Raw genomic sequence first — 17128 nt, forward strand, 5'->3', positions numbered from 1 at the left:
TCTCTCTCTCTCTTTTTCTTTTTTTTTTTTTTGAGATCTCTATATTTGGAGGATAGAGCAGTGCTTCCTAATGAGAATAGAAGGCACATAGCATAATCCTGACTCATCTGACAAGCCTCCTGAAGTTGGATGAAAGTCTTGCATGGAGCACTGGTCCTAGGCACTTGTCAGGTGCTTTCACTGATCACAGGGATCCAATTTGTGTTGGGCATTTCAATGATAGCCTGATCAGTTTGCAGCTTCTATGCCTTTGCATCTGGAAACAGAAGGTCCTGACAATATACTATTTTTTATGCTTTGATAGATGCATGACCCTGTGACCATGTGTGCTATCTAAGAGTAGTTACTGAATAATGTTAACCCCAAATGCAGTAGGTGATAAATTGCTCACAAATGAAATAGCATGGACTATGTATGCATATGGATAACACAACTGCAAAACCTTTGCACTTCATAAATCAAATGTACCAGCCACCTAGAAAAATAAAATAAAAACTCAGCCTGCAATGATATTTATGCTAAGCTGTATTACTGTTAGGATTGTTAAATATGTTTGAAACAAAAGTAAGAAGTCTTAGTAAGGAAATACCTGGATTTGGTGGCCTTGTACTGATAACTGGCAAGGGGAGGACTTTGGTATATTTCATTGACATTAGTTTATTAGCAAAATAAATTTTGTTTGTTATGCTGATCTTCTCTTCTCTGAAATACAGTGACAGTATTTCAAATAGCTGCTAATGCTGCATGAAGTTATCTTTTAAATAAATAGAGAACATAAAATAGACCTTCAATTTTAAAAGAAAATAATGAAAGGTAGATGATGTATATTACTAAGGGTTGCTGTATTTCTTAATACTTGTATTTCTGTGTCTTTTTTTGGTGATATTCTTGCCACTTTTCACAGGTGGGCACATGTAATGTGTGCAATTGCCATCCCAGAAGTCAGATTTGGTAATGTCACAGAACGTACACCGATAGACACAAGCAGAATACCTTTGCAAAGATTAAAATTGGTGAGTAGTAAGGCTTCATATATACTTTGCTATCTAAAGATGTTCTAATGTTTGGAAATGTATTCAAAGTCTGAATTGTGAATATTATTACCAGTTACAGAACACTAAACTATTTCAGGGTAAGGAATAAATAAATGGGGTTTTATCAGAATTGGCCTATTACTTTTGACTTTAATAAATGGCAATTCATTAACATTGGTTTACAGCCTTTGCAAACAGCCTTTGCCATTTGATAAGAAAGGTTTGAATCTGCCATCCCCCAAAAGAACAACAACAAACTTGACATATGTCAACTCTGAAAGAATCACTTTTGAAGCTGTATTGGTGAGAAAGGTGCTAAAACCTAAATAGACCAGAATATCCCACAGTATATATTTTTGGTTTTTTTTTATTATGTATTTTCACCTCAAGGAACTATTTATAGAAGTAAAATGATGAATGACTTGCTTGTCATGTGGTAATCTCTACCATCAGGGCATTGAAAAATGTGCACAAAACAGATCACATGTTATATTGGACAAATAAACTATTTCCTGAGGCATTTTAAAGGATGGTGAGAAACGTAAATATGAATGCATCAACTACAAGCAATTACACTCTGTACCTCATCCCAAATAACATTACCATTCAGGAAAGTTGCTGTATACTAGCAGAAAACAAGCAAAATTGCTTATTAAATAGAAGATAATTTTTCTCAGCGAGTTAAATGAGAACTACTTAATTTGTCAGCATGTGCATCAGTCTGATATCATCTTCTGAGAGAAAGAAGGTGATCAGCTGCTGATTAGAAAAATACAGGAAAATGACACCATCAGTTTTCTGTATCCACTTCAAAAACTGTTTCAAAAATGGTTCTTGATCTACCTAACTTTATATTAGCCATTTTTTACTACATCATTTTGAACTATTGAAACTTTAATTACATTTTCATTTCATTCATTATGTTTTGTGTTTTGTAACTATTTTTCTTAATGTGGAGATGCAACTTTGACTGAATTAAATTCATAACCTGCCCTTCAAATAGGAATCTGTTCAAAGAGATTTTTCAGTTTTGGTTTTCATATTTCCTTTCTTTAAATCTTGTCAACAGTATTTCTGAACAGTTTATGTATAACTCATTATAAAAAATGTTGAAAGCTTCTTGATTGCTTCCATAGTTTTTAAAAGTATTTCTGAATGCCATATCAGGCTTTGCTTAGTATTAATACTTTCCATGGAAAAAATGAAATCTAGTAAATGATCTGTCATCTTTTCCTCTACTTCCTTGCCTCAGAATATTAAAATCTTGTTTTTTCTTATTGCAATCAGTTCAGTAAACCTGCAACACTATTTTGTTCCCACTATGTGAGAAGATCTCTCAGAATCTTTATTTTAACCCACAGTGTCTTAATGTTTTTGAGACAACCCCAAATTCTTCCTAATATGAAAATATGAACAGCAAAAGCACAAGCTTGTATTTTTTGAAGACCTTGAACACTCAGACATTCATCTAGTTGGAAATTGTAATTCAGAGGCTCAGACCACAGGAATGTTTAATTTACTAAGTTTTGAAATACTTGTTCTGATCGGGGTGTCCATGACTGGAGCTATATAAGAGTAATAGGAACCTTCTGGAGAAGCCTTGAATTAATTTTAAATTATTGTTTATGGATATGGAGCCAAAATGCACAAAATTTATAAAGTTACGTGATTTACAATTCATAGGTCATTACTGCTGAATATGAAGCAACTATATATCACTGATGATGTTAATCAGTTATTCATAACCAAAAGCTTTTTCTTCTGTTCTTTCCTTCAACTGATGTTGAAGGACTGGTGACAGTCCTTAGTGTTTTTTCAATTGTTGCAGACTGCTGTAATTTTTACAGAACGTTGAGGTACTACAGACTGTATTGATTTGCATATACATTTTTGGTTTCCAGTGTAGTCCTTGAATGTTTAGAAACATAGTGCTTGCTTTCCTTAATGCTGTTTTTTAAAGTAAAAGAGTTTGTATTTTGAGTGAAATGAATGTTTTAATGAAGGAACTCAGATGAATACAAAAAAAATGAGAGCCAGGGTACTTTATAATAACGAAGAAGGCTTGTATTGCAGCAGGTAGTGGACAGCCTTACTGTGAGGAAAAGCACTGTAATCTTGGTTTGGCTATTCAAACCTTGCTTTTCCAAGACTTAGTTTTTTCCATTCAATTTATAATGAATTAGCTAGGCTTGTACTAATTTAAAGATTGTGTGCTGTTTGGCCATCTCAAAGGACTCTGGTATAATGGTTTAATTGTTTATAGACCAATACATTGCTGCTTCTTGAGTAAGAGACAAGAGAAAAATGTGAACTTTTCTGAAAAACACCGTCAGTCTGAGTGTGCTTTTAAATTTTGGCATTTGTTGTAAATTAGTTGCTGTGTTTGAGTTTTTACCCTATTTTCATGGTGCTTGTCTTTTATTTTTATGGGTTTGCTTTGCTGACAAGACCATAGTTTTGTATTGTCGTGATCTGATAAGAATGTATTTTCAGATACTTCTTTTTAAAGCTAAAAAGCTTCAAAATTTCCAGAAGGAAATGGAGCTTTTTCTGATTAGATTCTTTTATCACACTGGTTCATTCAAATACATCTAAGAGGAAAAGCTTCAATGCCAGCTGACTCCTTAACATCTCCAGGCCTACAGCAACAACATTCAAATTCTCAGATTTCCATAAACAAGCTCTCTTTAGACATGCTGCGAATAGCTCTCTTCAAAAAATAAGTAAAGCTAAGTGAAGTACTGTGCATTTAGAAATGACAGTGAAGATGATGCAATGAAACAAGCAACAATGAAATAAGAATGTTGTTTGGTGAGAAGAAGGCTGACCTGTTGTCAGTTAAAATATGTCTCTTTTTTTTTTTGAGAAACAAATTGAATGCTTAAGAGAAAAAGCTGCAATGAAGATTGAGAAATTTAGGCCTGACAGAACATTGCAGCAAACTGGAGATGAATTCTTTTCTAAGAAGTATGTTTTATGCCACAAAAAATTCAAGAAGTCTTTTTCTTTGCATTTTGATCATTTTATATGGAACTCTTCTCTATCTTTCTGCTCCTGAAAAATGATATTGTAAACTGTGCAGACTGTAACCCAGCAGACAGACTGTGTATTGCCCACTCTGTGGGCAGGAAACCGGCTTTTCCTTTTCTGTCTTATCTGCCATATGGGGCAAAATTCTGTTATATTCCACCTGTGGGTTCTGCCCAGGTTAGTTCAATTATGTGCTTATTTTGACTCTCTCCTGTCCAGGCATGAAATGAAATATGTATTTGCAAAGCTTACAGAATGAATAACCTAGCTAAAATAGAATCTTCTGATTAACATTATAGTATTTTGTTCATCTTTTTAAAACTAATACTTAGTGGGATTGCACGGATATCTTAGGTGATTTTCTCTAAATATTTTTTAAAGGCCTGTGTATTGGATATTTTTCACAAATGATTTCTCTTATTTCCTCAGAAGCTGGGATCATACTTCTCTGAAGAGATTGCTGTCTATAACATTGTACATATGCCACCTCATTCCCAATGCAAATGTTATCCTTGTGCTGGGCTTTCCCTCCTAACTATTGATAAACTTGATGCTACAATAATATTCTGATACCCACTGACATAAGGTTTCTTTGCCTTGCAGAACACCAAGAGCTGTATCCAAATTCATTCTGTTTCTCTCTTTAAGAATTCTCATCTCTTTCTTTGCCTTACTTCTGATTATTTACTTGCTTTCTTATTTTCCACTGCTCCTCGCTGTCATATACTCTGTACTTTGGAGTAGCCAGCTGAGACCATCTACTCTATAAAGCATAATGAGTAACTCAGACTTTGACATTAGCACTGGGTATCTGTAAACTATTGAATCAAGTTAGTTTTCCCTTTTCTTTGAAGTTTTAGGGCTTGCCAATACTGGTCTTCGGCAGCTAATTCCTACTTCACACCTTTCCTATTTCTTAGGGTAAGGGTATATTCATGTATCAGTCTCAACCATTGAAAGTCAAAGAGTGTACATTGCTTGAGCCAAGGCAAGCTTTGTACATTGTTTGTTGATATTGATTACTCATAAGCAATTAATTTTTAAAAAAGAAGCATGTAGGACTGCCTTTAAAATGTTCTTCTTTCTGTAAAAGCACAAGATAGTAAATTACTCTGCCAGTCTCTTCTTTTTAAAATGTGAGATGTGTTTGGTGATCCTTTTTTTTTTAAATGAGCAGAAAACAAAAAAACCCAGAAGAATATAAAAAGAGAGGTTACATTTTAGTGTAGGGCAAACAAGAACTAGATCTTACAGTGTTTGAGTAAATAATTCAAATTGTTTTAAACATTTCTCTTTCTCTCCCTGTCTCCTTTCTCCCCCTGAAATAGTAAGAAATCCAAACAGGCAGAACATCTTCTGTTTTCAGAGATCCTTAGTCTGAGCTGACATTTTCGCTAATGTAGTATCTACGAAGGAGTATCAAAGGAAATAAAAAGTCAATGTTTTCCTTTTGACAAATTAAATAACATCTGTGCAAAGATGAACATATTGGTAGGCTATTTTTATTGCCTCGTTGATATGTATACTGATTGCTGTTAAATAGTTTTAATTCCCTAGACATTTTAGAATCAGTGTTTTGTATCAATCTTTCTATTATTAAATATTCAGTATGTACTCATTTCTTCCAAAGTAAAAATCAATATTTACATTATGCTTATGGTAGCTCATAGCTTCAAAGTTATTTTGTACAGCCATTTCATATTTGCAAGTTAATGGGTTCACTTAACCAATTTTATTTGTGTTTTTGCTTTTATATAATGCCTAAATGTTTTCATAGTTTCCCCAGCTCGTTTCATGGGTTATGTGCTGTTTGCCATCATTGCTGAAAATTTATATGACACATTGAAATGTTCATTAAAAATTAATTCTCTTAGAAATGATTCCTTAATGCTAGTGGATAAAAACATTCTTTATCAATACTGATAGAAGATTTTGGTGATTGTTTTGCATAGGGGAATTTTAAAGAAAAGAATATGGCACCTACTGTGTTGAATTAAGTTTGACCATGCCTTATATTTTAGAGGCATGGATGTAGATGGAATCTAGCTGACTTGAAAGCGAAAGGAACTCAGGTAACCTCAATGTACAGAACATCCAACAAAAAGGATATAACCTATAGTTTCTCTATTTTACCTCCCTGTGACTACACCTTTTCTCTCTCTCTTTTTTTTTTTTCCCCTCTCCCCAGCCATTGAACTTACATGAGTGGAAAAAAGAGACTGTCCTGGTCTCTTTTGTGATAGAGTTAGGCCTTCTTTCTTTCTTTCAGATTGACACTGGATGGTCATACCCGTAAGACACTCACTTTAAGTCCCAAGCTGCGTGAAATTAACTTTTGTGATTATATCCATGAAGCCAGGAAACAAATATATTTCATGTAGAATTCAGAGGCTTATGCATAGCTTATAAAATGAAATGGCTGGAGGATGTACCTTACTGTATTACACATTTTAAACCCGTATTTATTTATCAGATACAGTGTACTATCTGCTTTGCAGCCAGTAGGAATGGATGGTTTCTTTTCCAGTGATCTCATAGCCTGATCTCAGCAGACATACAAGTGAAAGGAAATACTGAAAATGGTCAATTTAAATACTATTTCAGGACAGTGAGAATGTTAGAAGAGGATAAAACATGAGACAAAGTTGATGAGATGTGATGGTGTGGATGGGAGCCACACAAAATTTGTCATAAATGTATTTGGAGCATTTCAGTTGGTAACAACTTGGAACAAGTTTGTGACGTGGAGAAAAGTTTATAGCATGACTGTGTGTTTGGGTTTTTGGCTTCAGCCCGACCATAGTTAATGGTATCTCATAGTTTAAGCCCCAGAGCAGGTAAAATCTGGATCTCTAGCTCAGTTCAGCTTTATTTATTTATTTATTTATTGGGGTTTTTGTTCCATTTGTCTTTAAGTCTCCAAGAGAAACTTGGGAGCAAAATCCTACATTTGAAAACTTGTTTTCCTTGGCTGTTTATATTTATGAGGCTCTGTGTTATAGAAAACAGACTGTGGACTCTTGGGGTTGTTGAAGTCAGTGGTAAAACTCCATTTTACTTCTGAAAGGAATGGGCTTCTCCCCAGGTGCCTGAATATATTCTTTCAAAAGAATGTTAATTACTCAGCTCTAATTATGAATATGAACTGTAGCTACAGGAAAAGGTCTGTGGATATGAAAAGCCAAACAGACCTCTCTAACAAAAACCTGGCTTTTAAAAAAATGTATAAGTATTATCTTGTCTGTCACTCTATTTTAAAAAACATTAAACTCAAAAATAGAATTGTATACAAACGCTTGCTAGTATATGGCCAACAAATATAAGCCAACAAGAATACTAGCCTAGTTTCATTTACCCTTGTCAGACTTGTGACTTATAATGAACAGTAGACGTTGTAATTGAGAGTGTTTAAATGTTTCATCTGTTATAAAAGAAACACTTAAATAGAATCATTAGCATCTGTTCCTAAGCCTATATATTTAGAATGTCAAGTCTAAAATCATGTTTTGAATAGAACACATATCAGCTCAATAGCAAGATATATTACCTGCCTTTGATGTTGTCAGTGTTTTAAAATGCTAGGGTATTGGATTGACTTTGTCCTTACAGGCAGCCACTGCAATGCTATACTGAAACATGCACATAATGTGCCTTTGTTTCTTTATCTGTGGAGCTTCCTATTATTTTTACATTTAAAATCCTATTTCTCCAACAAAATAGAGGTAGAAAATGAGTTTTCGAATAGCAGAAGTTGCCCTGAAGCTTTTGATGACCTCAAATTTGTATTTGACAAGTGAACCGAGTATAAGCACAAGTGTACTCTGAGTGAGGAACATTATCTTGAAAAGAAATTTACACTGTGATGATGACTGATCTACAAGCCTTTCAGTATCTGGCTGAGGCCATAAAGTTCTTTTTAGAAGCCCATACACTTTAAAATTTGCACCTGAAGGCAAATAATAGTGAGCTTGAAAGCCAAAGATTATGGTTTTGAAAGCTACATCAATTCTGAAAATATGGAGGTTTCACTGTGGTATGCCAGCAGAAGAACGGAATCAAAGGGAAAATGTGTGTGAGCTTTTAAAAGAATGAGTGAATAGTCTCTTGCCTGTCACTCTATTTTAATGATGTTTAAAACCTAAAAAAGGATTAAATACATTTGAGGACACTGCTTATCTTCTGCGTTCTAATTTGTAATAAAATTTGTCTGTGTAACTACAGTGGGATAGTAGAACTATTGCAGCTGTGTTTGTGAAAGAGTAAAGAATCACTTGCAGTGAAGTATACCAGTGTTGCTATGTGTTTCTGGTAATATAAAGAGGTATTGATTACTTTTCAACATTTCCATAAATATGACTAGAAGGACAGTTGAGGAGAATCATTATTAGTGTGCATAAACTCATGCATTGGTTAGCTCTTTGCACACATTCACAAGGGGAATGAGCGCAAAATAGAAAAGTTGAGATAGACTTGATAATATTTTCAAATAGTTTTAAAACAGTTATTGAAGTAACTTTAAATAACACTTTTTTTTTCCAATTAAAAAGATGTTAAAGTAAAAATGATGTAATAATTGATTAAATTACTGCAATATATAATGATGGTTAAAAATGTAGTGGCTCATAATTGTATACAAAATACAATTCAGTGTACATATGTTAGTCACAGACTTCATAAGATTTTTAATAAGTATGTTAAAAAAAAGTACACTGCTGTCAGAATAATTTGTTACAATGAGCAGATCCTATTGCAAACTGTCAAATTTCTATCGCACAGCAGTACCAAACTATAAGGTCTTCAGAAAAATATGGAAAATGTTAGATGTGTGTGACTACAAATAATGTTTTGAAGACTTGGACATATCTGTAAGAGTGAAAGCAGAGCATTTAAAATGTTAACCTGTCATCTCAATTTCCTTTTACTTGCAAAGAGGCAGAACCCTATGCAAAAGAAAATGGATTCTTACTGCAAAAGTACTCTGATTTTTTTTTTAAGGTTTGAATCATTAATATTCTATAAGAAACTGTGTGTGTCTAATAAAGGCGGGGCCTATTTTTGAGTCCTTCTTCATATATAGGATGTGTATTTGTGTATAGATGAGGTCGTGTGTGTGTGTGTGTTTACATCAACACCCAAACTAACAGTAATGCAGCATGTGTTTGAGAAAGCTAACTCATAAGTTCAACCAGCAGATATGTAGAGGTGAATGTCATTTGAGAGCTAAACTAAATATTGTTTTGAATTGACTGAAAATCTTCAAGCATATAGAATGATTTCATTTAATAGATAATATTCTATGAATTCTATAAAAGAAATAAAATTTCTATTATTAATAGAATATTGTAAAAAAGGCTTTAGAATTTCTTAATTTCTACTTTTTGTACTGATTTGGATGCAAATGAATATGAAAATAGCATTGCAGGTCTTGTCAGACATGGAATACTCTCTGAGCTCTAATATGACAGCAAAGTAGCAACAAAATCACATCAGCATCATCACTTATCTGTTTTATTTTTCATTAGTATTAAAAGATTTTTATAGCATTCTAAATTTAAAAAATTATAAAACTGCTGAACTTATTTACTTCCATTTTCCATTAAGTTCCCTCTAATCTACTGAAAAACTTTCAGAAGTGCTTACATGATTTAGAGATAGAGTCCGCTTTCAAAAAGGATTTAAGTATTTAGGAACAATAACATTTTTTAACCAAAAGAACAAAGGGACCTGTGATTGTATGTCACACATAAGCTGAATGTTTTAATGGAATTTATTTTATAGATTTTCTAATTGGACCAATAAGGGAGCAGGTCCTATCTGAGTGGGGAGAAGATGGATTTATTAAATCACACTCTCCTTCTATGGTTATTCAGTTGAGCTTTGCACAAAGTGTAATATTTGATAGGTCAGTTTATGCCCTGGTTCCCCTTCCTGTCTTCTCATTGATGGTGACACAATTATTTATCACTCTGTCATACTTCTGTTGCTCTCAGTCAGTTATGCTGACTGTTTTATGGAGTTGGTGTGTTTTGAGGAGAAAACCACAGGTAACTGCTAAATTAATTATTTGGAAATAATTGGATTTCCAAATGGAAATAGTTGGAATCTGAGCACAATGAGAATATTTACCTTTCAGAGGTTGAAGTTTGGGTCTTAAGTGCTTGGAGCCTGTTCTTTCTGCCATTTTCTTCTTTTAAAATTCTCTGCCTCAAGGCAATGCTGCAGTGATTCTTGGAGCATTACTGTCAGAACTGTTCCCTGAAGTGAAAAATGTACAGTTCAGTTATAAACTTGAGAAGCTGTCTATATGAACAGATAGTAGTTTCCCTTTAGGAAGTTGACTGTTAATTGAAATTATATTTATGAAGACTTGTTGAAGAAAGAAGTAGGTTGAACTGAGCAGAAAATACTGTGAATTTGGAAGAACCCAGGTTAATGTTGATTTTAAAGAGCAAAGAGTCACTGCTGGATTGCTGCCAGGAATTACATTTTTTCCATTAGTGGAAATATTTCTCTGTGAGCTTTCTTTATATGTGAAAGTCTAAGAAAAAAGATGAGATCTCTGCTGGACATCATTTTTATTACAGGAAAAATGGCACTATTTTGTCCCTCTTTGTTCATAGTGTGTCTCTTTTAAAAGTCATTTTTTTCATCCTTCTGTTCTGTTTTGCATCCCATTGTTATCAGAGAAGGGTGTGGTCTTTTAGATAGCCACAACTTGAACTATAAATTAGTGTCTTAAATTACACCAAACAACCAAATTGTCTCTCTGAAGGAGTGACATATTTTCCTTTATATACATAGCAGTGTGGGATCTTTCGGTAGGCATATATGGTTCATTTAACTGTGTGGTCTTCAGGAATGGATGTATGTTGTTTTCTTTACCAGCAAGCACTGCATCTGTCTTGTCAGCTCTGAACTTAAGCAGCTTACTTATTCCTTGCACCTTATCATAGCAAGGCACTTGGAAAGCTGAGAGACTATATTGTCCAAGGCTGACAAATATAAGTCATAATGTTATGTGTTAACACCTTAATGATGGCTCTGCAGCCTACATCATCTTCCGATTTCTCCAGTAGCCTGTAAGTTACACAGTGACACTGTGTATGACAGAAAGATCTGCTGGTGGAGAGCCAGTATAACATATGTAAATCTCACATAAATTAGTGTTAAGATCAAAAAAACCAGTAATGAATATGTTAACTATGTATTTCATAAAATTTAACTTCTTTGTGAGACTTTGCACAAATAAAGACTGTGAAAAATGTCCTAAATTCGATTTGAAAAAGTGGTATATTCTTCTGCTTTTTGGACATCAGGACAATAGTTGAGATCTCTTTTTGTACAAGTGTAATTTAACGCGGTTGTAAATAAGCACCCGTGGCAGATAGAACCTTTGTTTTAAAGACCTTCTTATCCTGGGAGTGAGTTCATACACACGAACCTTTAATCTTTTGCATGATGTCTCCTTAATGTCTTCACTTTTATAAAATTTTAGCTGTCTACCTTATCTTTTAGTGCTAAGGCAATGTGTTAGCCATGGAAACAATGGCTGGAGGGAGTGGAACAAGTAGAAAGATTATTCATATTTCCTGATTCTGTATAATACTCAGCTAACCATCTGGTCTATACCTCACTGGTTTTCTTCTGAGATGTTAAATATCAGTTCTTTAATGACAGAGGAACTAGAGTCTTGCATCAGGCAGCACTTCTGTGATCCTGGAGAACTTCCAGATCTATTTGGAGTAATAAGGCTTGAGTTACACTGCAGATGTCCTTTAGTTATGGAGACTTTTTATTTTAGACTATCATGGAWGAGTATTTCCATGACTTTGTGAGTGGCCATTTTCTTTTATAATAGAAATTTGATTCCTGACTAATTCATTTTGCTGTGATAACATTATTTGTAGCATAAGCCTATCTTCATCAGAGCTTCCTAAAATGTATACTTTCCAGTTCAGCATCATGCCTTTAAGACACCCTTGTCTAATGGAATAATACTGTGGTCACTATGAAAGTTGCCCTTGAGATAACTGTCATGGAAGCCTCTCTTATCCTTAGGAATTTTCTGGTTGCAATACTTCAATCTGCTTCTTTAACTAGTCATGGTGGAAATGATCTCATTATAGCAACTGGGTAGCTTTTAAATAGAAATTGCAAATTTGCCACTCTTTGCTGACTGAGTCTTTTTAACTTAATGGGAAACTCATATACTTGTAGGAGCTAAACACCTACTGAATATGTCACGGGAAGGATCTGCTATCCCTTAGTTCTACTCTATATGTTAATTTTCCCACATTTATCTGTAACCTTACACAGTTGCATTGCTTTTACATGCATGTACACATACATACATACACATATTCTCATATGTGCAGTTAATACTGGCTTTGTATATCTGTCAGAGGCCTAATAGAATATGTAAAGCCAGGAAGATTTGACTCATGCTGTTCTTTTGCACAAAGAAATTGAATGTCTGAATGATCCAGGGTCATTTTTTGATGTCAGTGACTTCCTGCTGTTTATGTTGTGAGAATATAGAGTTTTTGCTCCAGATTGTTTTTATGGTAAAAAGTGCCTAATTTCCCTGCTCTTGCCATTTAATTTCAAGATTGTATTTTTTTTCCCCTTTGTTCAGGTTAGTGATTTGAGGTGTCCTAAGCTTCCATTCTGTCTTAAATTCTTCACTATGAGATAATCTATTATTGTAAGTTCATTTATTAGAAATATACTTCAAAGATCTACCTTTTGGGATTTCTAAGTCTTTGTTTCTTCATCTCAGAGCAAGGAGATTCTCCATTCATAAAAGTCAAGAGGGCTTTGGTAACTTACCATCTCTTTCACAGATTTGCTGTTGGCTAGAAAACTACCCCAAAAGCTATATAGAAGCTCAGTTGTCTTTATAAATTTCAACATAAATATGCAGTACATTTGCATGCTTTATAAGTTGTACTTGTTTTGGACTCCTACTCTTTAGCAGTATTCCAGGTTTTATTAAAACAGGTATTTTTACATCTCTGGAATATACCAGTGTTCAATCTTTTTTTTTGTGAGAGAGAGAATATACAGCTGTTCTGTTAATAAAAGAAATGCTTGTTTCATTTAATTGATTGTTTCCAAAGTTCACGACAGCAGAATGGACAAGATAGCCAGCAGTTTATATTCTACTGTATTTGTCAATAGTTACAGCACAGTTACTTATTGTAACTGAATGACACACCTTACCACATTTTTGTTGTTATTGTGGTCCAGTTTTGGGGCTATCTTCCAGCTACTTTGGGTGACTGCAGCCAAGAATATATAAAGTTTAAGAGGGTCCCTTATGTGTCTCTTCAAAGCAGCGATAGCCACAGCAAATAGTTCTGAGTGGTATTTGCAGCTATTTTCAAGAGCTTTATTCCATGTTTATATAGTTGAGTGATTGTGACTACCATGTAAGCAGGTGTCAAAGGAATACTGCTGACTGAACATTGTGTTATGTACAGCTCTATGCCATCCTAGATAGTTCCTAGTAAATTACAAACATCCATTCAAGTATTGCTAAATACATGAGACCAAGGCCTTTTTCATATTAACCTTAAATTAAGGGAACAAAGTAAAAGCTCAGAGATCACAAGAGCACGGAAGCAACACAGAAATAAGGGAAATAAATTAGATATTATCCCTTGCTAACAGATTATTTTAAAAGAGGCAGATTAAGTTCAAGACTCTTAATAAAAGGTGAGCATGATGAAAAAGTTAGCAGTCAGTCAGTAGGAATATGGATCAGCCTTGGTAAACTTTGGATAGTTTTAATCCACACAAAGGGCAGGGTTTATACTGCAAACTGTTTTGTCTCCTCACCTTTTGTTTTTTAATTGAAGATCAAAAAGCAGGGAATGAACCCTCTCTCAGTACATAACTCTTAAACTACAGAGCTCTTTTTGTTTATGTATTGCATTTATTATCAATAAGCAAAACAGCAAAAAGCTCAGTAGTTTTAATATTAATTTGAAAGGAAAGACAGAAAACCTAAAAGTGCCTATAAACACTATATCCAAGCAAAATGGGAGAAGGTGTTTAAACTAAAGATACTAAGAGGAATGATGACTGTCCATACAGTTCATTTGGGTGGCCAGCTACATCATTTAAGTAGTTCAGAAGCTTTTTCTAGATATTTCTCTGTAGTACAGCAAAATTTGAACAGAAAATAGATATATCAAATAAGTTTGAATTCAAATTCAATTTCAATAACTTTTAAAACTTTATATATTCCTTAGTTTTCATAATGGAACTAAGTATATTTCCATATTCATAGTTAACATCTATGTAAGTGTGATAAATTGGATTTTCCATTGTAAGTGAGAATAGTTGTAGAAAAGGTAAGATGGTGGGGGTCCTGTGGTAATCTCTTCCTCAGTTTGCTATTTTTCTCTAGCTATTTCAAATTGAAACTTAGGGAGCAGTGTCCTGACTGCACTGAAAGACCCACTTATTTCACTCAATGATGTCTTTTTTGACTTGATTTCTGACTGTGATTACCTGTGTTTAACATAAGCTAGATATATAAAAACACACTTACTGTTTTCAGAATATTTTATTACCCAAAATTGCTTATATGTTGATGGCTGTCAATTCAAAATCCATAAAAGCTACTGTCCACATTTTTCTCTCTGCTTTTTGTGATTGTGCTGTCACTGAGTGCTGTACTGTACCTCTTGCATGGTATGGGAGATAGCCATTGCTTTAAAAATTTAATGGGCTGGAATTAAATTTAACATACATATAGTAACTATGTTCCAGATATTTCAAAGATCTTTGCAAATCAGTAAGGCGATTCAGTATTATATGAGATTGAATGCTTGTATTGCATTTTATTTTGGTGTAGATCTTTTGTCACATATCTCATCTATGGCATCAGAGAACATTTGAAGTAGTTATGAAGCAATGTGAAAAATATCTATAATATTCATAATTTGTCATCCTTTCTACAAGGGCTGAATTTTGTGTGCACAGTGTTGTAGGGATTTTTTGTAGGATATTTTTTTCCTTGCTTGTTTTGTTTTAAATGTATGCATTCCAGCATTTTTATATTGAAGAGCGAGGGGAGGAAATGTGAACAGTATATGCTTTGCACTGGAACGCAAAGTGGTTAAGTTAGTGGATGACTGGTCCTCCAAAAGCTGTCTTCAGTGCTATCAACTTTATTTTATGGTCAAAATTTCCACTGTTCTGAGGTTTATGCTGAGCAGAGCTGACATTTTTTTCATCTGCTGACCCCAAGGCAGTAAAGGCTTTGGGTGGGGTGACTGTAAACTTACATAGTTATTCTGTGGGGACCAGTCTAAAGAAAAAAGAACGATGATAGTGTCCTCTGTTTTAAACATTGGGGCAAAATTGTCCCAGAAATGTTACTTGTTATATGTCTGTGTTGATGGTTTCTGTTTTGTAGAAACTTTCTTGACATCATTTGGATTTCTTAGGTGTAGCTTTTGATACAGGTTTCAAATTTCCCTGTTCCACATACGATTTGCTTGGAAGTTTAAAAAAAGATTATATTGCTAAATAGAACAAACACGATTTTATAGATCCAGATGTTTAGTTATGAAGAAGGGAGTCTGAGGTTACATACCACTTAGTTATAATAAGCAAACTAGCAAATAAACCGATTAAAACAACAGATGTTCTAATTTAAGTAAGTATCTCGGTATACTTAAATTTACATGTTTTGGTCCTTCCTTCAGTCCCCTCATTCTTAGAATTTCACTATATTAGACTGTTTTGTTCAGCAGTGTGTAAACTATATCACAGCTGAATTCCATCCCTTTTGATTTCTTTTAATAAGAAATGTTCTACTTTAATATTTTTAAAACATGAGTAGCAGTAAACATTCTTTCCAAATTCAGCCTTTTTTTATAGGTGCCAGTGCTGTATTTTGGAGTTAAGCAATAGTGATTTATTTATTTCAATGGAATAGTTTTAAAGAACATGATTTTCTTCAATGTAGTTTCTTGGTAGAGTATTACTCTATAATAGTTACAAATGTATATAGTTCTCCAGAGCAGGTTTATAACTCGTTAGGGAGGGTTTAGAGTGCAGCAGTCAGAACTGTTGGTGGATTGTCTGAATTCTATGATTCTTAGTATGTGATGAAATTTCTTCTGATCCAAACACATAGCTTCAAACTTATCAAAATGGCAAATCTTGAGCAGCCAAATTGAAGAGAAAGATTTTTTTTATATAAGCAAAGTGATAATTTGTTGTGTTTAATAAAAAGTCTTACTACAATATTTGATCACAATGTAAGTGTAATATTCTTTGTGCTGTTAAAAGGGATTATTTAGCTAGTGTCTTAAACTGACTGAAACACATAAAAGCTTTTTCTCTAAAGATTTTATGATAAGAATAAAGTCAGTGCAGTGGTCGTGAAAGATACTAGGTCATGTTCGAGGTATTGCATTTATCTAGTAGCCATGCAAGTTGTGTCTTTGGAGAGGCTCTGAGGGCAAGCTTTTCCACCTTTCCATACATTTTACTTTCTCAAGCATTTTTGGTTTAGCTTTAGTGTTGTTCAGGTAATACTTGCAGTGGGAACTGGAATCATGGCCTTCACATTAGGATGAAATGAAGCACATGCTTATGTAGCACTTGCAGAGGTCTCGTCTCTCACTTGTGGACTGGAATGCTTAAATCTCCACGATCTGCCCCTGTGACAGTGCCATGGGTTGATGTTCCCAGAATGGTCTGGGGTTTTTTTTTGAAGTGATCTGAACATTTCCACCAGTGAGTGTGGAATCTGTAGGTGGCCCACACTTACCTGGTCATATACAAGATGTAGATGCATTGAGTAAGCTGTCTTGGGAGCGCCCCACACTTCAAGAACCTGTACTGCACAGCAAGCCATACTGACTAGCTATTAGCAGTGCGGGTTGCTTTGCTAATATTCTTGAATCTTAACCATTTTGTACTGGGTGTATTTGTCTTGTATAGACCTATGCATAAATTTTTCCCTGAAAAACATGATTAGCTGTTGTACCTGCTGAGGTACTTGGAGGTCTTTGGGATTGCAGCCGTCTGCCTGTCTGGAG

At 34.3% G+C, this 17128-nt stretch overlaps 1 protein-coding gene across 9 annotated transcripts in view; it reads left to right on the plus strand.

The window, feature by feature from the left end:
• Window positions 1-17128, plus strand: part of KDM4C (lysine demethylase 4C) — a 266672-nt gene that overhangs the window by 193452 nt on the left and 56092 nt on the right. For 7 of the 9 annotated variants that reach the window (XM_026083604.1, XM_026083605.1, XM_026083608.1 and 4 more), the window contains one exon: window positions 905-1013. In XM_026083604.1, the coding sequence (XP_025939389.1) occupies window positions 905-1013 (109 nt within the window). Of the gene's footprint in view, window positions 1-904; window positions 1014-4493; window positions 5854-17128 lie in introns of those variants that run through there. The other 2 variants (XR_003256329.1, XM_026083611.1) reach the window with 2 other exon arrangements.

This window comes from Apteryx rowi, unplaced genomic scaffold (genome assembly GCF_003343035.1).
Source record: "Apteryx rowi isolate R43461 unplaced genomic scaffold, aptRow1 scaffold_61, whole genome shotgun sequence".
Taxonomy (NCBI): domain Eukaryota; kingdom Metazoa; phylum Chordata; class Aves; order Apterygiformes; family Apterygidae; genus Apteryx; species Apteryx rowi.